General features: G+C 35.7%; 1 protein-coding gene across 4 annotated transcripts in view; it reads right to left on the reverse strand.

Annotated features, from left to right (window-relative positions):
- itsn2a (intersectin 2a) overlaps positions 1 to 24,935 on the reverse strand; it is a 47,018-nt gene that overhangs the window by 2,389 nt on the left and 19,694 nt on the right. For 2 of the 4 annotated variants that reach the window (XM_058756282.1, XM_058756281.1), the window contains 31 exons: positions 22,087 to 22,179; positions 21,610 to 21,673; positions 20,843 to 21,006; positions 19,796 to 19,987; positions 19,546 to 19,606; positions 17,624 to 17,766; positions 17,464 to 17,527; positions 16,962 to 17,099; positions 16,785 to 16,879; positions 15,733 to 16,028; positions 13,574 to 13,711; positions 13,320 to 13,460; positions 12,667 to 12,748; positions 12,408 to 12,547; positions 10,476 to 10,642; positions 9,821 to 10,092; positions 8,402 to 8,523; positions 8,147 to 8,310; positions 6,621 to 6,693; positions 6,275 to 6,453; positions 5,828 to 5,883; positions 5,537 to 5,703; positions 5,366 to 5,399; positions 5,143 to 5,264; positions 4,863 to 4,959; positions 4,538 to 4,729; positions 2,820 to 2,941; positions 2,590 to 2,696; positions 1,246 to 1,429; positions 802 to 900; positions 13 to 180 (listed from right to left, as the gene is read on the reverse strand). In XM_058756282.1, the coding sequence (XP_058612265.1) occupies positions 13 to 180; positions 802 to 900; positions 1,246 to 1,429; positions 2,590 to 2,696; positions 2,820 to 2,941; positions 4,538 to 4,729; positions 4,863 to 4,959; positions 5,143 to 5,264; positions 5,366 to 5,399; positions 5,537 to 5,703; positions 5,828 to 5,883; positions 6,275 to 6,453; positions 6,621 to 6,693; positions 8,147 to 8,310; positions 8,402 to 8,523; positions 9,821 to 10,092; positions 10,476 to 10,642; positions 12,408 to 12,547; positions 12,667 to 12,748; positions 13,320 to 13,460; positions 13,574 to 13,711; positions 15,733 to 16,028; positions 16,785 to 16,879; positions 16,962 to 17,099; positions 17,464 to 17,527; positions 17,624 to 17,766; positions 19,546 to 19,606; positions 19,796 to 19,987; positions 20,843 to 21,006; positions 21,610 to 21,673; positions 22,087 to 22,179 (4,136 nt within the window). The remainder of the gene's footprint in view (positions 1 to 12; positions 181 to 801; positions 901 to 1,245; positions 1,430 to 2,589; positions 2,697 to 2,819; positions 2,942 to 4,537; positions 4,730 to 4,862; positions 4,960 to 5,142; positions 5,265 to 5,365; positions 5,400 to 5,536; positions 5,704 to 5,827; positions 5,884 to 6,274; positions 6,454 to 6,620; positions 6,694 to 8,146; positions 8,311 to 8,401; positions 8,524 to 9,820; positions 10,093 to 10,475; positions 10,643 to 12,407; positions 12,548 to 12,666; positions 12,749 to 13,319; positions 13,461 to 13,573; positions 13,712 to 15,732; positions 16,029 to 16,784; positions 16,880 to 16,961; positions 17,100 to 17,463; positions 17,528 to 17,623; positions 17,767 to 19,545; positions 19,607 to 19,795; positions 19,988 to 20,842; positions 21,007 to 21,609; positions 21,674 to 22,086; positions 22,180 to 24,935) is intronic. The other 2 variants (XM_058756284.1, XM_058756283.1) reach the window with 2 other exon arrangements.

Consider the following 24,935-nt stretch of genomic DNA (forward strand, 5'->3'; position numbering starts at 1 on the left):
CAGTGATCTCACCTCGATGACTCCATCACACAGCACACGGTTCTGGATCCATTCCAGCCGGTCAGAGTTTTCCTGCTCTCTCACACCCTCGTTCACCTGTGAGCACAACTCCTCGGCCTGCTCCAGTGCCGCCTCCAGGTTTGTGTGATCTGCATGAGTTGAAGCGGTATTCTCCAGAATCTATACCATCAGATTTCAGAAACAACAAACAAATGATTTGCCTAAATAAACACCATGTATATTGCTGAATTAAAGAAATGTAAACATTTTAAAAACGTTTTGCTAATATTTATTACATTTTTCACTCTATCACTTATGTTAATACTACTACTACAACTAATAATAATAATAATGCAATATTACTGTATTAATGTTGATCAATTTAGTTATTCCATATACAGTACACTATTTTTTATGTGGAAACATTTTTTATTATGTATACTTTTTTTCAGAGTTAACTGAAGAAACAGTGAAAAATTTAAACAGTGTTAAAGTCTTAACTGCCACCTTTGATCAGTTTAATGTCTTCGATGATTTAAAGTATTAATTCCTTTTTTTTAATCTTAGGAAACCAAACTTTTGATTTAAATGTGTGTGTGTGTGTATATAATATATATATTGTCTATTTAATTATCTTATCTTTAATAAATTTGCTCATATAGCCTATTTCTTTTCTTTCATAATCTTATTTTTTTTCTTTACTTCCTATTTCCTCTGACTTTCTGTAATAGCTGCTATTTCTCTTATCATTCTATTGTTCAATTTTCCATAGTTGATGTCTGTAGGAGCCACTTTTCGTACGTTCTTGATCAGCAGCGGGTAGCGTGTGATTCTCTGCATGGGTTTCAGGAGGAAGCTGGATAGTGGCATTCCTTTACAGCGGTAATTACTGGCAATTTTCTATGAAGAAGATAAAGACACAATGAAGAGAGGGAAAAGAGTCTAAATAATGTCTTTTCGCTATCAACAGTGAATTCATCCACGGTATTCCACGAGAGCGTAGTAATCAACACCACCATCTTGTGGACTACTGTGGAAAATGTACAACTGGTTTTGCTTCAGTACACTGATCAAGCAGCAAAACAACACTAGAACAAATTTATTTATTGTAAAAAAATATATATATTTTACTGTTATACTATTCACTGTTTAAATAACCTACAGACTAGGGTTAACTAGCAGTAGAATGTAAAAATGTGTGCTGTTTTTCTGTTACTAGAAAGTACTGAAGTCCATTTACTGTACCTTCAGGAAGAGTTTGAAGTCGGGTGACTTGTCTGTTTTCTGCTGCAGCAGGGCCGCAGCATTGAGCTGGCAGCTGCAGAAGCGAATATAGGCCTGCATGTGAGAGAGCTCTGAGGACAGAATATCACCCACCACCTGCACCGGCATCCGCTCTCCAGCCATCTTCTTACGGACACGCAGAGCTCTGAAAAAACACACAAGATATCACCTTAATTAGGGCGTCATATACGCCAAAGAGTTCGGTTTTATTTTCATATTTATTTATTTTTTGTTAGTCAGTTTAGAGGTTAGTTATAAGGATTGTTTTGTTTTGTTTATTTCTTTGATTTGGGTGACACGCCTGTTTTTTCCTTTGTGCTTAATTTTATATTCTCTTTCATTTAATAATTATTTGTACACTTCCACACAATGTGTCCAGTAAAGTCTTCTGAAATGTACTACTTTTCAGTGTCATCTTTGATCTGTTCCACACCCAGTAACAATTGTCTCACTTAAATGTTACGGTATCATCCCTCTTTGAACATACATAGTATACACTGAATACATTTGCTTTTGCTTGTCTTGGAATCAAAATGTACTTGAAATATGATATGAACTATTAGAGAAACACTTTTAGCCACTCCACTTGTAGTGACAAAAACTATTATACATTAAATATGCTTTTTACTGTATTATTGTAGCTATTTTTAATGCAATAATTTTTACTGTATTGTAATTATTTTTATATTATGATTATAATATTATGTAATCTTTTTACTGTTTTGTTGCTAATGTAATATTTTTCTCTACTGTAGTTTTTTTAATAAAAAAATCTTTTTTACTTGTAGCTATTTTTAATGTAATATTTTACATTATTTTAAATATATATTTTAAACTTAATGAGACTTTATTTTCATTCAAATAAAATATTTACACTATGAAAATATATGAAAATATTTATTTTCATTTAAATCTTATGTTGTAATATTTAGTTTTTGTTTTTAGGACCTCCTTGAAAATGAGATTTCACATCTCAAGGGGCTATCCTTTCAATAAATTCAATTCAAATTAAGAGAAAATGTAAATACAATTATATATATATATATATATATATATATATATACACAGTATATATATAGTATTGACTTGTATTGACTTCTTTCATTTTTTATTTGCATCCATTGGTTGCTAGTTGATAGTCCTAAGTGTAACATAAATGGTTCTCCAGAAGCCCTTAACACACTAATCATGCAAACACCAAATAGAACTGAAATATGAACTAATAAATTCAAACCAGACACTGAACATTCACCAGGTGCCACTTGCAATTCACCAGACGGACTCTAGCAGTCAGTGTTGACTCACTTTAGGAGTTTGGTGCTGCACATGATCAGTTCCTGCCAGTTCACAAAGATCATGCTCATCTCAGCCTCCGTCAGCCGCCCTGACTCTGCCATTGGCTTATAGAACACCTGAATATTCATAAACACAGGAAACAAGTGAACATATTTTTGTAACTTAAGAGTCCAAACAAATAGCATTACTTTCCAAAAGTGAATATCTAACATATATTGTTGATGCAGCTGTTAGTTCACCTCTAGTGCCAGTTCCAGGTCCTCCAGATAGGACTCTTCTGTCTGAATGAGCTCATGGATGTAGCCTTGCCTCTTCCTGTCCTCAGTGCACATAGAGTCTAAACTGAGCAGATCAGCACACCCTACACACACACACACACACACACACACGCAGGACAAGCCACACATGCACATGCACCCATCAGCAAACACATCACTACAGCATCTCACAATTAAAAACTTTATTTGTGAAATTCTGCTTCATATAATTGTGAATACTTTCCATACAAAAATGCATCCAGAGCAAAGGTTATGACATTCAGAGCGAACTCTCTAAGATCTCTAAGGTCACGACTGTTAGCTGGCTGCATAGCTGGTCAAGTATGAGGGCAACATGTGTTGCTGGTCATCAGTTCCTTTGACTACATTTAAACACGCAGAGGCAAACTAACATTCCTGTGATATACAAATATATGATTGTGCTGATGAACAGCGCTGAATTAAAGGGTAGTTCACTTTAAAGGGGCCACGTCATATATGTTTTATTATTCATTCTTTACCCTGTGGTCCATCTATAATATTAGTTAAGGTTTTTGTGCGAATATTTTGTGTATTTCTTAGTCATGTTTTTCATTTTAAAAATAAACAAGTTGTTTTAGTTGCTATCAAATATGATCTTCAGCTATTGATGCAATAAATAATTATCTGGCACATTGGGATACATATTTGCTGTTGGGGTTCAAAAAAATACAATTAAATAAAAATCAAACAGACTGAAATGCTTTGATTTTTTTAAATCACAATTTTAAAAATCACAACTTTAATTGCTGGTTTTTCTGTTACCTCACCAGGACTGGGCAGATCAAGTTACTGAACACTGAAGAGATCAATTTAGTCAATTTACTGAATAGTCAATTTTTCTGGTTATGATTAAAACAGAAATTAAGGATTTCATAATGGGCCATTTTTGTAGCTTAATTTAAAAAAATGTGTTTGTTTGTAAGTTTAGATTTGAAATACATAAGAATTTTTATTTCAAAAAAGATCAAGAGAAATTCAGTCACTCATGATATGGCCCCTTTAATTCATGTCACTTCTTAAAATAAACAGAAAAGAAGCAAGTGATATCTTTTCCTGATTAAACATCTCCCAATTAAACAGTAAGAAAAATATGTCCTAAAGCCAGTGGAGGTAAACTCATGGGATCCATTGTGATTTAAGTCAAGTCTAAACAGAAATAGTAGAAGAGGAGGGGTTAAATCCAAACAAATCTAGTCAGTCTTGAGGCTGCTTCCTGGACCAGAGCAGTGTTCTGATTGGCCCAGAAAAGAGAGGAGGAAGAAGAAGGAGGGGCCAGAGCTATCATCCTACAATAAAACACAGATGAGGCGAATGACGTGGAAAAAGGGTGGAAGAGAGTAGATAAGGGCAGAGGAGAGAATGAATAATGAAGAGATGGATGGAGAATATATTAGAACTTGTTGGAAAGAAAGGAAGAAAGAAAGAAAGAAAGAAAGAAAGAAAGAAAGAAAGAAAGAAAGAAAGAAAGAAAGAAAGGCTACGGTCAAAAAGTCTCTGTCCTATTTCTATAAGTCAAACATCTTTTTAAAAGGTTATTTCCAACACAATTAATTTAATCCATTTCAGCTTATATTTTCCCCACCTTTGCCTTATAAACAAACAACTCTGAACTCTGATGTGGTAACAGGAACTTATCAAGTAACTCTCATAATACTCACATTGCTGGCTGGGATCACATTCTGTGGTCATCTTCACATAATTAGTTGGAAACAGCCCTATGACCCCAGTGACCTCTCCTTTCCACCAGTCAGGGTTGTCCTTGTTGAGTACGGTGATCAGCTGACCTTTTTGGAAGCTCATCTCATCCTTATTGGCTGCTTTGTAGTCATACATTGCAATAACCTGACACACTACAGGGGGAAGAGCAGAAAAGACAGCTAGAATGGATGGATGGAGCAGAATGGGACAGAGGAGGGAAAACAACACATACATACAACCACATACAAAAGAGTGTGAATGAAAGAGTGTGTGTGTGTATCTTACATGGTTGAGATGCAGGAGTTATTTTGCCGCTGTTGGCCTCCAGTAATCTGACATTAGAGGAGTGGAACCAGCCCTTTTTACGCTTTTTACCCCGTGCCTATAAACACACACATTTGTTAGTTTTTAAAAACTGGTGATTTGCCATTGAGTTCTATTGTTTTTATACAAAGCTATGAAACTGTCACTGTCTGTCTATCTATCTAAAATGTAAACATTGCACTATAAGCAGATGCTGTCCTGTGGTTAGGTTAAGTCTGGTTATGTGATATACAGTACTAACCTGTAGTTCACCCAGCCACCAGCTGTTAGAGTTCTTATGCAGCACCACGATCAGCTGACCAGGTGTCAGACTCAGTTGTTCTGGTTTTGCGGCAGCATTGGCCGTAGTCACCTGAGCGATCTCTGAAGACCAATGAAGATGGCAAATTAATAATGTCTAAAATGTGAAACAACCAGCCTTGATTTTTGTTTCTGTGTGATTGAACTCAAATCTGAAATCTCACCTGGTTTTTTACCGAGAACTCCAGGATTGGCGGTCTAAATTGATAACACAGTGAGCACATCATTGTCAAAATACACACCAATCTAAATCTAATCTCTTTAAAACCTTTCTCTGCCAAAGAACATTATACTCATTATAATAATTAAAATGAACATGATCTGAATATGCATACGTCAGGCTCTTTGGGTTTAACATAGTTGGAAGGGAAGAGGCCAGACTGGTCACCGATGCACCCTCTCCACCATTCTCCTTCCTTCTCTGTTACCAGGACAACATCCTCCGCACAGAACGTCAGGTCACCTGACTCTGGACTCTCATATGTGTACAGAGCCACATACTCTAATAAGATCAAAACAAATAGAACCATGACAAAAACCTCTGAAATGACGATTCAATTTAATGTCATAATATCTCGTCTGAATGACTAGAGGCGGTTGTATAAAAACATAAACAGACTCCCCACCCTCAAACAGACCAGAATCTGAAAGTTCAGTCTCATCCACAGTAGAATATAACGGCCTAGAAGAGACACAAACAACACGAAAGCTTTAGGTTTGTTACTAGCATATATTTATTGGCTACTAATTAAATCAATAATTTCATTCAAAGTTTCATTCAAACCTTGCATGCAGAGTAGCACAAATCTAGCTTTTGTTCAAAGAAACAGAGTAATACTACCATCTAAATGTATATACTGAATTAAATACATAGTTTAATTAAATGTTACAATCATCCTTGCCGTTTCTCAAATAAGAGCACATCTTAAAATAATTTTTAAATAGTTTTGACCTTTATATGGTACTAATACTTTAAGCTGCCAGGAACAATAAAATTATGACATATTATTATGACATCTAAAATGTGTTAAATGCTGTTTATGAGGTTAAGTGATAGGTATCCCATTTCTTACTCTGTCTGTGTGTTATTGGTGATAACCATGGAGACATATGAGCAAGGGAACCAGCCCCGGCGGTCGCTGAGCTCTCCGTAGCACCAGTTCTCCTGCTTCTCCAGAACCGTGATCACGTCATCTTTAGAGAAGCCCAGGTGACTGTCGGTCTTAGCGCTCCATTCACACAGAGCTACAGCCTATTGCACAAAAAACACAGAAAAAATGATGTGCAGGGACAATGATCAGAGTATCATGATGGTCATATTCCTGTCATTTATCATATTCCTCCCAGTGATCAAAAAAACAACGTTGTATGTGAGATATATCATATATGGTGCGTCTGTGTATATTCACATATGCCAACCTGTGAGTGCTGTGTGTTTGAAGACACTGGTGTGTGTGTTGGTGTTGGTCCTTCTATGTCCACACGAGGAATTCTGGGAAAAAGGATTTTAAAGGACTTCATTCATCAAAAATAAATGCATTACAACCCTAAACCAACAAATATAAGTTAGTCTGTTAAGATCACATCCCACCAGCTACATAGCCGTCAAGGATCATGTCACACCTACCGAATGTTGCAGAATCTCTGACGAAGGTGTTTCACACTCACTGATTAGGAATAGTCAGTCTAAACGACTGCATCTGACTCTTTTTTCGGAATGTCTGACACATACTGACACTGCTTTTTTGGCAACATGTGACGCTCATCAAAACAATGTAAGTAATAAGGCTGGGCAATAAATCAAATATTCACAATATATTTGTGTTGAATATTGTTGTTATATAAAATTGTTATATAACATTGTGAATATTGAGATTGTGGCTGTAATATATTTTTATTTGGCCATTAAGTTTGATTTGAATAGTTTTCCAATACTTCTTTGTCTGTTGTAAATTCCATTAATTTCCATGAATCACAAACAGTCACAATCAGTGAATCAGTTCAAACATTTGATCGTCATTACTTTTCATTGCAGTCTCTATGACATTTTCTAGGGAATAGTGAAATGGTGTTAGTAAAAATATATTGCTGTTTCTTGTTATATTTGGGCATGTAACTAAAAAAATATTTTTTAAATTTTCTCTTATTTTTCCTTTAGCGTGGAAAAAACCCTTGATTATGTTTAACTTGTTTTTGTGTGTAGCTTCAATAATAACATTACTACATTTGAATCTACTGGAATGCCATTAACTGAAAATTGAGTGTTTAATCTGATCATTATACATTACTGACACTCTATCCTCCGATTTGATACTGTTAAGTGCTTTGACACAATCTGTATTGTTAAAAGCGCTATATAAATAAAGGTGACTTGACTTGACTTGACTACTGGGCTACAATAGATGAAAGATTGAAAAGGATGTTTTCTCTGATTAAAAAAAAACACATTAAAAGCATTAAAAACAGCCCAAGTTGGGTTAAATATGGACAAGCCCAGTGATTGGGTTAAATGTTTGATCACCCTGCTGGGTAGTTTTATTTAACTCAACTATTGTTTAAAAATGACTATATTTCTTGCTTAAAATGAAACCAAAATTGGTTGGAAATGAACATTTATTAATAAGTTCAATTAAATAATAAACCTATTATAAATTGCTTATTAATATAATGTTCACCTTTTGATTATTAGCTACTGATGCCTCTAGTAATTATGTGTCTGATTTTGAATTTTCCAATTTCCTAATTTTTGGGTTCATTTTAAGCCAGTCATATAGTAATTTTTAAACAACAGTTGAGTTAAGTAAAACTACCCAACAGGTTGGTCAATCATTTAACCCAACAGTCAAAACAACCCAATAGCTGGGTTTGTCCATGTTTAACCCAACTTGGATTGTTTTTAAGCCAGCATTTATTAGAGTGATAATAGAGCAGTTTTAGTGCCATACCCAGGGTAGTTGGTAGAGGGTGCTGCGGATTGTGAATCGGCTGCAGTCCGTTCAGTCTGAGTGTCTTTACTGCATCTCTCAGCATAACTCTCTGGAAACCAGCCGCTGTTACCACGGTAACTCCCATACAGCCAGCCGGTCTCCCTAACTGTTGATTCATCCACCTGTGGATCCACAGGAATCCAAATTATATGTGTACTTGAATTGAGTAAAATTACAACTGCGTGAGTGAATGTGTTGACATATGCACAGAACCTCGATCAGACAGTCTGCCTCCAGCGTGAGCTCGTCAGAGTTGCGTGCTGTGAAGGGATAGAGAGCTCTGTAGGTGGTGAGGGCAGCACATGTAGCTTCAGAAGTCACCACTGGCTGCAAGCCTGCAAAAAAATAATCACCTTAGAACCATAAAACAACCATCTCACAACCATTCGGCACATTTACAGATGCATATTTCAATAAATAAAAATATCTTCATAACAGAAAGCCCACATCAGCAAACATCATTATATATCTATCATAATACTTTCTGAGCGTAACAGACTATTTTATTTTAGATTCAGTTTAGTAGTTTTGTATAATGTATAATGTATTTGTATATAAATGTAAGCTATATTTTTACGTCATTAGTAATTATTGTTAAATTCTAAGACGTGAGTGAAACACTGGTTTACAAACTGGTCTGAATGATTCATTCACATATCGGACTGATCTGGTTCTCAAGTTCATTTAGAAGTCCATATTAAATCAATAAATAATAAATATGACTACCTTTAATTGCTTAAATTTGAGTCTGTTTCTCAAACAGAATTCAGAAGACTAGCGCACATGTTTTATGGAAAAGAGTGACCAGTAATTCACATGTTTTCTTCTTGTGTTTCAATAGAGTGAGAAAAAGATGACAGGATTTTCTATTTTGGGTGAATTATCCCCGAAGTAACATTATAATAAACATAATAAGACATTGTTTAAATAAGTATTAAAGGAATAGTTCACCCCAAAGTGAAAATTTTGTCATCATTTACTCACCCTCGTGTTGTTCCAAACCTGTATGAGTTTCTTTCTTACAGTATGTTGAACACAAAAGAAGATATTTTGAAGAACTAAACAGTTGTTTGTCCCCATTGACTTCCATAGTAGGGAAAAAATTCAATGGAAGTCAATGAGGACCATCAACTGTTTGATTACCAGCATTCTTCAAAATATCTTATTTTGTGTTCAACATACTGTAAGAAAGAAACTCATACAGGTTTGGAACAACACGAGGGTGAGTAAATGATTACAAAATTTTCATTTTGGGGCGAACTATTCCTTTAAGACACAGAACACAGTGTGAGTTCAGAGTATTATGTGAAATTAAAATATACATAAACATATACTATATGAAACTCTATGTTTAGCAGCCTATTACCCTCCTTCTCTCAAAACACTCACATTCTAGTGGAGTCTGTTATATTAACTCGGATAATTAATGGCAGGTAATTAAAGTGAATCATGAAGCCGTGAGAGTAACGACACTGATTACAATGAATATAATGAAAACATAATATTCATGGCCATGTGGATGAATACAAGCCGTTTTTAAGCTTTAGCAAAGCACCTCACCCACTCACACACACACACACACACACACACACACACACACACACACACACACACACACACAGACACACTCACTTTTGTTCTCTGTGCTATTGTATGTCATGGAGGGCTGAGTGTGTAGAGCCAGTTCATTCCTTTCTCTCTCTTCTCTCTCCTTCTCCTCCCTCTCTCTCTCCTCTGCCCTCCTCTTCTCTTCTTTCTCTCGCGCCTGCTCCTGGGCTTCCTGAAGTCGGACTTGGGCCTGACGCTGCTGTTCTTCCCTGAGTTTGGCTTCTCGCTCCTGGGCAAGCATCCTCTGACGCTCTGCTTCCTCCTGCTCCAGACGCTCCTGCTCCAGCTTCGCCTGTCTAATGTACACATGAGCAAAATACTGAGAGGGTAAAAGAGTGGGTGTTCAATCTAGCCATATTAGGGGGAATATTTGATGAAAAATATCACAAGCACAGAAATCTGATACTGAAGAAAACTGTATGGAGAAACATGGGCGATAAATGAACTAAAGGGTTTTTTTTTTTTTACAAACCAGAACCTAAACTGAGCATAACTATAAAAACAAACTAAAATATATTCTTCAAAACTATAAAATATTTACAGAAATTTACATGATTTTTTAAAAGCTTATATATCTCAACTATATAGCAACTTAATATTTCCATGTTGTTCATTTACTTGGGAACTCTGTAGATGGCTTGATAAATATGCATGTCTGTGTGTGAAATTAAAATTTTACCTGGCAGCCTCCTCCTCTTTCTTCCTCTTCCTCTCCTCCTCCTCTTTCTTCCTCTTCCTCTCCTCCTCCTCTTTCCTATGTCTCTGTAGCTCTTTGAGTTTCTCAGATCTCACCCTCCTGAGCTGCTCTAGGACGTCCTGCTGCTGGCTCTGCCTCTGTCTCAAGTCCTACAATGTTACCCACACAATTCTTTAACACATACAACATAACAAAACTTAGAATAATATGGTACAGGTTCAAATACACAGTATGTGGTATTGCATTATGCCAGATTTACTGACTGCCAAAATTAACATAAACTACCACTATTGAGTGATACTGAGCTCCTATAAATTATCTGTTCCATTAATGTTATTTCATAAATATAATATATAAATATGTGACCCTGGACCACAAAACCAGTCATAAGGGTCAATTTGATTTATGCATCATCTGAAAGCTGAATAAATACGCTTTCCATTGATGTATGGTTTGTTAGGATTGGACAATATTTGGCTGAGATACAACTATTTGAAAATCTGGAATCTGAGGGTGCAAAAAAATCAAAGTATTGAGAAAATCGCCTTTAAAGCTGTCCAAATGAAGTTCTTAGCAATGCATATTACATATCAAAAATGAAGTTTTGATATATTTACAGTAAGAAATTTACAAAATATCTTCATGGAACATGATCTTTACTTAATGTCCTAAGAATTTTTGGCATAAAAGAAAAATGTATCATTTTGACCCATACAATGTATTTTTGACTATTGCTACAAATATACCCCAGCGACTTAAGACTGGTTTTGTGGTCCAGGGTCACATATGATAAACATTTATTTTAAAAATGCATTAAATACAGCAATATTGTGAAATATTGTTACAATTTAAAATAAATGTTTTGCATTTTAATACATTTAAAAATTTAATTTATTTCTGTGGTGGCAAAGCTGAATATATATATATGGAAATTACATGTTTAACATGTTTTCACAAAGTTAGAAGCAAAAAAAAAAAAAGATTTTCTCTTGAAGCTTAACAATTGTTTAACTCTTTAGATCCTGGCTTTATTGCTGCTTACACATAAACTAGTTATAGAAAAATAAATATTTCAAACATTAAAAACTAAAATCTCATTTCTTTTTTTAGTTTTTAGGCAGTGAGCAGAAATCTTTAGTGTAATTAATGACACCATTATGAGGTGATTAAATGGCACAGACACAAAGATGTTATGAGGTCATGAGATCAGACATTGAAGTTCATTTCAGTATACTATGGGTAAAGTGAGACTTCATTCATCAACTGGGGCGAAAGGTGAAATGAATGAAAGGCAGGCGGTTTTGAGATGAGTGTGAGTAAAGGAAAGATAAAGACAGGTCAACCTTTATTAGAAGGAAGAGATTGGTTAGGCAGCCCAGCAAAGAGAGGAGTCCTTGAAGCACACAGTCATCCATTTCTACAAACTATAAAGTCAGCCGGGGGAAAAGAGGAAGAGAAGAAAGAGGAGAGATACAGTTGGAGGAAAGAAAACGATAAAGTGGGCAAAAAGAAAGAAAAAAAGAAAGGCTTGGAGCAGAAAACATTAGACGTATACTGAACAATAGCTGATTACCACATGTATAATGCTCGGGTTTCCGATCCGACCAGCCGGTGCAGTAAGTGTGTTAGTGATAGTGTTTGTGTTGAGTTTTCTTTAGTAGTGTGAACTGTGTGAACGTTAGTGTGTAATGAAGTGCTCAATCCTCTGCCTTCAGGGCTGGGAGTTGAGCTGTAGGTTTTAATCACAGGAACATAGAGAACAGCGAACTAGCGAGTCCCTCACAGGGACATTAAGGTTTAAAATAAATTCGAAGAGAGCAAACCCCCACCCAAAGTCCACATTAGCTTTAATCAAAACACGGCACTTTAAATGTTGTTGAGGTTTACACTGGGAATGTAAGAGAAGCCACTGACCTTGATTTCTCTGTTGTACTGCTCCATTTGTGAGAGTTTCGCAGTGGTCTCTCTCTCCAAAACATCCAGCTGCTCCTTCAGCTTCCGACAGCTCAGATCTTTCTCGGACAAACTGTGTTTCACATCATTTATCAAAGGACCTGAAAGGGGAAAAAGAATGAGAGAAAGAAGGACATAAAAACGTCAATGTTCCCAGGCCTCGAATTCAAGAGGGATGAAATGGACACAGTTGAAATTAGTCAACTATGAGAGTGCTCACAGTTGTTTTGGGTAAGATGTAGAAGTCTCTCTGTCAGTTGCTGCTTCTCAGGACCAAGACAACTCAGCTGCCTCTGAATTTCCTGCAAAAACACATTCATATAGGCTACTATTTCATTCATTTATTTTAAAGATTTTTTAATGTATTTGAAAGAAGTCTCTTATGCTCACCATGGTGGCATTTACAGTATTTGTTTAAAAATACAGTAGAAACAGTAATATTGTGAAATTAATTGCAAATGAAAAATGTTTTCTATTTGAATATATTTTAAAATGTGATACATTGCTGAATTTTCAGCAGTCATTAGTGTCACGTGATCCTTCAGAAATCATTCTAATATGCTGATTTTCTGCTCAAGAAACATTTCTTATTATTATCAACGTTGAAAACAGTTGTGCTGCTTAATATTTTTTTTGTGGACACCATGATTTTTCAGGATTCACTAATAAATGGAAAGGGTAAGAGAACAGCATTTATTTGAAAAAGTTTTTTTGTACCATTATAAATGTCACTTTTGATCCATTAAATGCATCCTTGCTGAATAAAAATAAATTTCTTACAAAAAAAAAAAAAATCACACACTTTTACACAGTAGTAAAAAAATAAATAAATAAAGAATGCAATGTTATTCATGAAACAAAAACATAATCTACCTCAAACTGCAACTGTAGGGAATTGATATCCGTAATACGACTCTCTCTCTTCTGATCGATAAGGTCTAGCTCGGTCCTCTGGATCTGCCTCTTACTCTTGGCGTCCCGCAGCCTGTCAGAGATCTGCTTATGCTTGTTACCCTAGGACACGAAAATGTAATATAATCATCATTCCCCAGTCATAGGGTGTATGAGGCTGGATGAGGAACAGGTATAATGAAGAAGAAAAGAAATAGAAGAAATGGCAATCTGACCACCGCCTCCAGCTCCATCTCGAGACTCCTCTTCCTGTCTTTAAGCCTCTGTATGTCACTCTGCTCTTTTTCTCTCTGTGTCTGAAGCTCCACTCGTTTACTCTTCTCCCATTCCATCCGCCTCTGTCGATCCGCTTCCTGAGAGAGCGATAAAGAGAAGGAGAGGTTAATCAACAGATGTACGGTCTAATCACTCATTCTGACATGAATATACTACGTAATTATGCTCCCATCATTTTTCCTAGGGCGAGGAACCACTCCACTGGTACAGTATATATTAGGGTTAACTCATCTAACACCATTACATTTTTAAAGCAATTAACCTAATTTCCTACTTTTGATATTACAACAGTTACATTCTGTTCTTTACGATTTCTAAAGACCACCAGGACAGGTGATCAACCCATACATTTTGCTTGTGTAATGAAATGCAGGCAGCATTAGAGAAGTATTAAACTTTGTCATGAAAGAGTACATTAATTACAATAATTATTAATTAACAACCGCAAGTTTTTAGATTTATAATAATAATTTAAGATTTGTGTTTTTTTTATTTTATGTGTTATTTAATTAACCCTAAAACAGGCAACGTGCTCCACGAGATACATACTCTTCAGTCTCTTGTAGGAGGTACGAGGAAGAATTCTTCATCCAATACTGTTATCATTATCATAGTTGAGGTTGTTTGGACTATGAGGGTCACATCACTTGGTTCAAATTTTCTGTGCTCGTTTTGTTAGTATGACCTAAAGCCAACATGTCCGCTGGACATTCAGAAAATGTAGGAAGTAGGCATATATTAATCTTACTTTTTTCAGCAAAAAAATGCAATACAACTATTAGTATTAATTCTGAACATTCTCTTGAAATGTTGAAAAAGAAAATTAAGTCATATGTTGTTCATATGCATTTTGAAGTATGCTTATCTCCTGAGACACACTGCCTGCTTTGGGAATAAAAAAAGGATTATCCTCAGTATTGACAATGAATGGTGACACAAGGTAAATTGTGCCCCCAGTTCTGGTTCTTTCATTATGGGGTGGTGTGTGTGTGAGGGGTGGGGTGGGGTGTTTGGCGTTCCCCATTGGTGGTTATGGGAGGTGTAGAAAATACACAGAAGTCACAGAAAACACATAAAATACAAGGGGGAGCCCTTTGATAAAAAAAAATATCTCAGAAGTGGGGTGGGGGGTGGATGGGGGGATATAAATCGCATCAAGGAGAGCAGATCCCCCTCAGTAGAAATCGCATTCCAGGGCCAGGGGCCCTTAGGGAAGAGCCTTCTAGGCCTCGCTAAAAGAATTTAAAATACCATTTTCATGGTAACACAAGGTCCGATTTCAAAATAAATTCAACGTGGACTGGGAGACACAACTCATAAAATCCAAAATATATAAGATATTTCAAAAATTATTTTGGATATGTTTTACTAAAGTCCAGATGATATAACAAAATGACATGAAATAATTTTTTGCTTATCATTTTCCACTCTTGCATTTTTAAGGGTTAACCACTATATTACTAACTTAATATTTTAATATTTTATCTGATGAAGAGCCTGCATGCTCGAAATGTCACACGCTATGCGAAAGTTTTTTAAATACATTTTTGCCGACTTTACATTTAAAAAATGTTTCTACTTATTTCTTAGTCGAGCACGATGTGCGTGCTTTTGCTTGCTCTTTAATTTAATATTTTAACAATTGATTTCATTATATTTTTATGCAAATTAAGTAAATTTATATGTACATGTAAATTAATTTATGCTATTTATAGAGCTGTTTATGTGTACATATATATATATATATATATATATATAAGCAGTGTTAAAAAAAGGTTTTATATATCTATATATATAATTAATAATTTTTTTTGTATTATATTTTGTACATATTCTTGTACACTAAACAAAAAACTGTATAAAACACTCAACATATTTGCTTAACATATTTAAAGGAAAAAGATACTGGCTCAGTTCACAAAGAAAATATATTAACTACAAACCTTCATGAAATGAATCATGATTTAGTTTTTTTGATAGCCCAAGTGTATAAACAATTTATTCATTCAAAATGTCTGCGTGTGAAAAAAACGGAAGGCTTTGCTGTAATATTCTAATGGTCGTTCAACCTCTGTCTGCCCTTGCATGCTCCACTTGCCTCTTGTCGCTCTAATTCTTTCAGTCTTTCTTCTTCTCTCTGTCGCTCCAGCTCTCTCTGCCTCTCTATCCTCCTCTCCTCCTCCCTCTGTCTCCTCAGCTCCAACTCCCGGGCTTCTTTCTCCTTTCGTTCTCTTTCCTCCCTCTCCTTCTGTCGTCTCCTCTCCTCCTCTTGTCTCTCCTCTTCTCTCCTCCTTTCCTCCTCTCTCTGTCGTTCCTCCTGCAGAGCCAGACGCCGTTTTTCCAGCTCTGCATTTCCTCTCTGGAAATTTTCCTTTAGTTTATCCTCAAATGACACTGACAAAGACAGACAGAAAGGTGAGGTAAGTGTTATCAAAGTCAACACAATAAAAATAATATAATACAGAACAGAAAAGTGTATTAAAAAAAGGTTATATCTAAGGCATTTTATCTAAACACAAACTCAAATGAGACTGTTCAGCTGAATCAGCAATAAAGATCAATTACAATACAGTGTAGAAATGAGGACAGTGTGTTGTTTGTTTTGCATAATTTATTCATCAAGGATGCATTAAATCAATCAAAAGTGACAGTAAAGATATTCATAATGTTACAACAAAAATTCAAATAAATGCTGTTCTTTTGAACTTTCTATTCATTATATAATCCTAAAAAATATCACAGTTTCCATGAAAATATTAAGCAGCACAACCGTTTTCAACATTGATAAGAATAAGAAATGTTTCTTGAGCACCAAATCAACATATTAGAATGATTTCTGAAGGATCATGATGATAACCTTCCACATAGATAATGATTACTTTTAATGGCTTTGCAATGTGAGCATAATGAAATAGGTAAACACATTAATAAGGTACTAAATGCATGTTTTTCTAGATCAGGATTAAAATGCAACACACACTTTTGATTAATAAATGTATTTTTAAATTGAGCAATTCTGTATATAGCTCAAATAGCATAATTAAAATGCATTTTAAATATATCATATATATTATATAGTATATATGCAATATATTGGAAGCCAAAAATCTATTGGCCACTAGTATGTATAGTATATGTATATGCAAATACCATTACTCTTGCTTTTCTGTTGATGTTCTGGCTCAATCAGCTCAGTGTTAATCAAAGAAACAGGTCCGTTCAGCAGGTCACATGACTTCGCTTGTCTGAAAACAAACACACACTCACATAATAAACAGTCTTTTCCATAACTTACTCATTCCATGGGCTGGTCTGTGTGTGTCTTACCTGACTGAAGGTGGCACAAGATCAGGAGGTAGAGTCAGAGGTAAGGGCCGCCCAGTCTTGGCCATATCAACCAGGTGCATTGCTAGAATAAACTCTTCCGCTCTCAACTGCCCATCACGATCTACATCAGCAAGAGCCCTGAAGACAGAGATATATACACATAATGTACCCACCCACAAGCACACACATTTGTGATTAACCTGGAAGCATTTCAAATGTTTAATAGATGAATTAGGTCCTAATTATCCAACTGGCACCTAAACAGCAGACGCAACACTGTGGAAGTAGGTGTTTAACACACCGCTTCGAGCAATACAGTGTGATCCAGGGTTTAAGTGATTAATGCATAGTCTTTCTTCAACAAGTTTCTGCCTATTTGACACAATTTTTTGTATTAAACAATGCAAGGGGGGGATATGTATGCAAATAATGTCATCAAAACATGTTCTTCATGAGATTAACGAGTGTTTCATATGATGAGTACAGTGTTTCTTGAACTCACCATATGGTGGCAAGCTGAGTTTGCGTGAGGTTTGATGCTATGAGGGCATTTCTGACCTGGGGACCTTCAAATAAACACAAAAGTGTTAATGCATGACACGTATGCATGCAGAGATGCTATCATACGCAAACACTACCATTGCCTACAAACACACACTCACCTGACAGGTATCCGCTCATCAGCTTGTCTAGGCTGTTGAACTGCTGTCGGTATTTCAGACGGGACGACTGAGGCACCGCCCAATCAGATGCATTCATTTTGGGGGAATTACTCGCAAGAGAGGTGGTGGAGGAAGAGTTAGAACTGTGGAAATTTAGAAATAAATTATCAGTATGCTTTTCTATAAAAGTGACCATTTAATACTGTATGTAATGCTTTTTTCAATAAATAAACTTACTGATTAAGGTTTTAGGTTGCACCTAATTACTGAATGTATGGTTTTCTTGAATGCATTAACTAATTCTAAATATAGATCCTCTTCATTCTCCAAATCTGCACTCTTAATTCCAGAAATTGCATTTGCATGCCAAATTCTTTTCAAATGAGCTCCATTTAGCAGCTGCTCATTAACACTAATATAATCCTCTCATGAATCAATAACCTAGAGACCATCATAAAACACAGACAACTGGTCTCAGGCTAGCTGCAAGATCAGCTTTTCTTTTAGTGCTGTGAGATTCTGCTGTGACATCATTCTTTTAATAATTGATATGACAGAGCAACATTTGCTGAATCCTTGTTAGTGCAGTAATTACCACTACCGGGACCATTAAAATCATAATTAAAACTCATAATTATGAGCAAATCCGCAGTATTCTGACTCTGCTGTCAGTTTACTGATTTTTAAATATTCTGAGATAACTCTAACAGGATTCAGCAGCATTCTGCAGTTCGGCATGGGCTGGAATGATAGACAGAACAGGATGAGAGGTTCAGAGTGAGATATCATCCTGGTGACTGGCTAATACACTTACAAACTAACCCAAACATATTTGCACACATGGGTGGACACACACAGACAAAATAAGGCTGAGCAGTATGGCCAAAAATATACATTTTTCACTTTTTTGATAATATTCTGCCCTAGACCCAGTAAATAAACCAGACCTGGTAGAGACATGTGGGTAACTTATGAATTATTGTGATGTTTTTATCAGCTGTTTGCATTCTCATTCTGACAGCACCCATTCACTGCAGAGGATCCATTAGTTACAAATGATGTAATGCTAAATTTATCAAAATCTGTTCAGATGAAGAAACAAACTCATCTACATCTTGGATTGCCTGAGAGTGAGTACATTTTCATTATTTTGATAAACTTCTCCTTTAATATAATGAATTCATTTTATACAATAACTAAAAAAATAACAGTAAAAATCTAGTTCACCTATAGAATAATATTTAATCATTGTAATTCATATGTATTGTAAAAACACTGCATGAATATAAACATCAATATTTGATATTTAATTACTCAACATATACTTTCACTGAAACATTTCTATAAACATTTCTGAGTGATGGCACAAGTGACTTGCAGTTACATTTTGAAATGATTCTTTGAAATGTACAGATTTCATGGAAATGGAAAATTAGGCAAGTTTATGGCTAAATAAAAAGAGCATTAAAATGATTGCAACATACATTATGTTGCTTAATTCTATATCGCCTGGATAATCATCCTGAATATATTGTGTATATTAGATGTACTGCACAGCCCTAGACCCGAATTCATTTTAAACAGGCACTGAGCAGAAATTAGTGGGTTTATTACAGGCTTCTGTACAACCATGTGGAGGTTGGATGGCTCTCGGAGGAACCCTAACAAGATCCTATTAAGATACAAGGAGACAGCTGTGCTATTCAAGCACTCTGTCAGCAAACACACTCTTATTTACTACAAACATCTAGTGCTGGCAAAACAAGCCCAGAGTAACAGGGTGTCTCAGAGCACAGTTCTAAGAAAATCACTGTCTTTTTTAGCTATCACTGAAACAAACACTCAAACACTTGCATGCAACAGATATTGCACCCAATTCCAATACAAACATGGGCATTGAACTTAGTAAGCATGTTTTGCACCTGCTAGAGCCAAGGTCCAAGAGCGAGTGAGATTTACTCAATCCACTGGAGACTGGGAATGCTGAAAAGATAACAGAAGAAAGAGAATTACTTAAAGCACATGCAATCTTTGTAACTGAGTTATAGATTATGCAATATATCAATGCTTGAGTCTCATTGCATATATATTTAATAGTACATGCATACTGAATGCACATCTGTGTGATATGGTGGTTTGCGCATGAATTTAAGATAGAAGGTGTTACAGTACCTAGTGCTGGTGTGAGGAGAGCTGCATTGCCGTTAGGTAAAGCTGGCACACTGAGAGAGTTGGGCATCTGAGGCAATGGTCCTGACATCAGGGTGGGCACAGGAACCAAAGGGGTCATAGCAGGGGCTGCAGAGATGGGAGTTAGGATGGGCATCACTGACATGGCAGACAGATTTGGCATGGAGCCCATACCTGAAAAAATCAAAGCCAGATTATATGAGGTCATTTCAATGCGATATACTGGTATCACATTGATTGTCAGCTGATTTTTTTATTAATTTGTGTCAATATCACATTTAACTGTATATTGGATATTTAGCTGTTCATGCTCATTTATGCTGTTTTTACATTTCTTTTGCCTTCATCTAACGCTCAGTTTAGAATCATTTTAAAAATATTTAAATAATTTAATAACACTGTTATATGCAATAATCAGTAGATACAATGTTAAATATCATGTTAAATATAAAATATTCACATGTAGTATTCAAAATTATTTTTGATTTTAGTGTTTTATTTGTAAATGTTTGTTTATTTATTTTCTTTCTTTATTTTATTTGTATTCTATTTAAATGCAATTTTCTTATTATTAATATACTATTATAATATTTATTCATATTTTAATTAACTTTTGTTTAATTTTTTGTACTTCTATATTGCTTTAGTTTATTTTGATTTCAGTTTTAGTCATTTTTGTACTTCAACTTAACATTATTCAATTAGTTGCCAAGACAACATTTCTAATTTTCACTTAAGTTTCAAGTTTACAATATTAAAAATATTATAATATTTAAGTAATATTTATTCATAAGATAGACAGATAGACAGATAGACAGACAGACAGACAGACAGACAGATAGATAGATAGATAGATAGATAGATAGATAGATAGATAGATAGATAGATAGATAGATAGATAGATAGATAGATAGATAGATAGATAGATAGATAGATGAGTGTCCCAACCTGTAGTATGAGGCTCAATAAACTTGTTAACACAGCAAACAAACCTCACATGGCGTTAAATAACCAGCTATTAACTCATACCAAAGCGTGATGATGATGTCATAGCAGGGGTAGGCGTCTGCTTCATGATGATTGGCAGGCTGGACGGGAGGGGTTGACCCTGCAGCTGCAGTTTAATTAGTTTCATTGCAATGGAGAACTCCAATCTGTCCATCTTCCCATCCTTTCCTATATCCGCCAATGCCCTGAAATAAAGGAAGCAGCCATTCTCATCAAAAGTGGCTTACAGAGCGCTAATTGCTAGTAAAATCCCCACGGAAAAACACAGAAGTTGGTTTGTGATGACTGAGCAGCATTATTATGAGCTCAGATCTTTGTTATGCCACTATATTTATTTATGAACGAGAATTTTAGAACAAGCAAACGCTATAAACTCAAATCAGACATTCTGTATCCTGCATCAGTAAATCTACATCCTGTTTGTGGCTGGGCGACAGTGTTTACACCAGTAGACTAACCACAGACAGGAAGAGGTTACTTTTGGAAACCACCACCCTCCAGAGATGCAAATTGTCCCACACACATTCATTTCAACATTCAATTCACATTCAATTTTATTATGATATATCCAGCCCTTCAACAGCAAACACAACCACACAGGAATACACAGATATCAATGGGGTCAAAAATACTAAGTGCCACTAGTGAAAGTGCTTCTTAAATGATCTAAAAATTGAATACATTTTTGGGAAAGAAATGGGAAGGGTTATACAGTCATCTGAAAAACAGAGAAACCGGATTAAGTCTGTATGTACATTAAGGGTGTGTGTACATGTGTGTATACTTACCAGATGTCTGCTAGGATTGCTGTGGGAAGACCAGATTGTAGGAAGAACTTTCGTGCTTGATCTCCTAGAAAGAAAGAAAAGTTACATGCACTGTATATAGAGCATAATTTGAATGTTCATACACTACCTTTCAAAAGTTTTGGGTGTCATATATGCTACATAAATATTGTAAAATAACATTACAACTTAAAATATCAGTTTGCTATTTTAATATATTTCAAATTTTGCTTTATTCCTGTGATGACAAAGCTGAATTTTCAGTAACCACTACTGCAGGCTTCAGAGTCACATGATCCTCCAGAAATCATTCTAAAATCATGATTTGCTGCTCAAGTACCTTGATAAATAAATTTCAGGATTTTTTTGATGAATTTAATGTGTCCTTGCTGAGTAAAATTATACATATTTTTCAAAAAGTATCAAAATTCTTCCTGATACCAAACATGAACAGTAGTGTATGTATGTGTGTGCTCTTACCTGACAAACAACCCAGAGTGGGAGCCAGAGAGTCAAACTGTTTGTCATGTTTCCCCCTCTCTTCTGGAGTTATAGCCCAAATATTAAAACCACCTGCGACAATGAGAGGGACAGAGAAAGTGAAAGAAATTTTATTTCTTTTGATTATTATGTTCTGTCTTCTCAAATCTCATCCTGGATCAGCTGTTGTTTTTCTCCTTTCTGGGTCTTAAAGTTCCTGCCAGTTCTCTGCGAGATTGTCTGTTTCTTTGACAAAGACTGTTGGCTTGTGTGATCCAGGCATTAGAGATGTCTGGCTGGAGAGAGGCTGCATATTTTACATATTTTAATGGGATGACAGCACCATTAATAATTATTTAGTATTTATTGTAAACCATGATGTCTCGCAGAGACAGCAGGCAAAGATCTATCAAAAATGTCAGTGTCCAATAACAACCTGCTCCACTTAACATGCTCAAAGTGAGTCAATCTCAACACAGCTTTCACACAGAGTGCTGAAGACAAGCCTTTTATCACCTGCTGGTGTTTTGGCTCTGCTCTTAATAGGTGCAGACAGTACTTGATTTGAAAAATACAGCTGAGTAGCAGCTCTGACTATGTGGTTTCCTTCAAAAAGGAACTTTATTTAGTTGAGGGAATAGTTCATCCAGAATTGAAAATTCAGTCTTGTGAAGTGAAAAGCTGCATGTTTGTAAGAAATAAATCCTCATTAAGGAATTTTAACTGTAAACCATTTCTGCTGGCCAAAATACCAGCAGAAAATTGATCTGTGCATATTTCTCTCCTGTTTCAGATGAGACAATTTTTTCACTGGAGAAAGCAGAAAGCATTATTATAGAGGACTTACAGTTTAACTAAAAGCAACTGTCTGAAGTTAAAAATGTCTCAAAAATGAATTTGTTTATTAGAAATATGTAGTTTTGTGGATTATTGTGATGTTTTTATTAGATGTTTGGACTCTCATTCTGACGGCACCCATTCACTGCAGAGGATCAAAAGGATATCAAGTGATGCTAAATTTCTCCAAATCTGTTCCAAAGAAGAAACAAACTCATCTACATCTTGGATGGCCTGAGGGAGTGTACGTTTTCAGCTCATTTTAATTCTTGGGTGAACTATTCCTTTAATGAAATAATGGGGCAAATGTTAACACACCCTCTTGTTCATTCTTTCTTTCTCAGCCTCTCTTTCTCTCTGGGGAGGAAACAAACTACTTTCAGCTCACGTTTCCTGCATTGTCAGCAGAGCTAGGATTCTGAAAAAGGCCATCATGATTAATTAAGCGCAGGTCTGTGAATTCATGTGATGTCTTTCTTCAGAAAAATTGAGCTCATTTAACAAAAGATAAACTGTTTGACAGTTTGAGATAATCAGCCTTTACTTCAGGAAAATGGGGCTACTTTTTAAGACAAAAAAGGAGCAATTAGTCCAACTATCAACAAACTAGTAGCACTAGATTAAAAAAAGATTAAGCTCTAAAGAAATCAGTAGTACTTTGAATATGTTTGAAATCACGTTCACTCACATGACTAGTAATATCAGTAGTTTAATAGTCTTTAATAGCAGTTTTGTTTTATTTTACATGAATCTGGTCATCACCTTATGGGAGCCAATGTCTTGGTGAATATGAAATGTTCTGAACAACAATTAAAAAATATTTTACATTGTAAAACAGACATACTGTCGGCTGATTTGCTAAAACAATTTGCATAACAATAACAAAGCAACAGCATTTTTCCTCTGCAATGTCATTCGATTGTGAAGCACATATGATACCAGAGGCAGTAACGACAAGGACACTGAGGATACGCAATGTTAAGTTAGTGAGCCTAAAAACAGAACCCAGGACACATGGAATTGTTGGGACACAGCTCATGAAGCAGAAGCATGAATACATTTTACACAGTATTCATGGACAAGCGGTTCCACAATCAGGTCTCCTAACATTGAAACGTGGCAACGGACTGTGTCAGTGTGGGAATCAGGGAGCCTGTGTGATGGTGTATTCAGGTGCTCCTTTGGGAAATTTTAATCCCTCCAGGCCACACAGCGAAGCATGTACTTGAGGTTTATTACTAATTCAGGCCCAATTAAAGAGGTAAGAGTAAGTGTTTCTCTGTTTTGAAGATGTAGCAGGTTTGCTTTTGTGCTTATTTAGCATTAGCGCTCAGACAGAAACAACTACGCAAATTTAACATCCCAACTGATATTTGTAATTTACAGAAGCATAGAAAGCATCCAAAAATACCAAACATTATAAGCAAACAATATCTGTTTCTCACTGTGCACTTCCAGGTTGATTCAACTGTGAAGAGGCAACTCTTTCCCAAAAGCACTAAGGGGATTAACCACTACACACATATACATAAACAAATGAATGAAAGTATTCACAGAGACAAAATAAGCTCACAGACACACACACACAAAGAACACATTCCTAAAATCATCCAAATTGTTCCTCACAGTGCTGAAATTTGCATTTATTTGGGATGATGTAGCAATTTAGCTTCAGCCTATATAGCCATTTACACAAATATGACTTATGCCAGGAACCAACCAACCTGCAACCTCAGCTTTCCTACTTTTACCACCACCATGATGCTGCCTTCAACAAAAATCCCTCCTGGGATTTTCTTAAAGTCAGGAAATTGTAGCTAAAGAATAAATACTTCAATTTTGCTTCACTTTAAAGTCACACATCAAAACACACCCAAGATATTAAATAAACTCCACTCACCCTGCCTGCTCTCTTTCTCCAGCTTATCTTCGACTGAAAGCTAAATATTTTATTAAAACCTTAGCGAGAGCTGCATGAACCACATCAGACTGGTGTCTCAATCAGTACATCT

Source organism: Onychostoma macrolepis, chromosome 20 (assembly GCF_012432095.1).
Source record: "Onychostoma macrolepis isolate SWU-2019 chromosome 20, ASM1243209v1, whole genome shotgun sequence".
NCBI classification, from domain to species: Eukaryota; Metazoa; Chordata; class Actinopteri; order Cypriniformes; family Cyprinidae; genus Onychostoma; species Onychostoma macrolepis.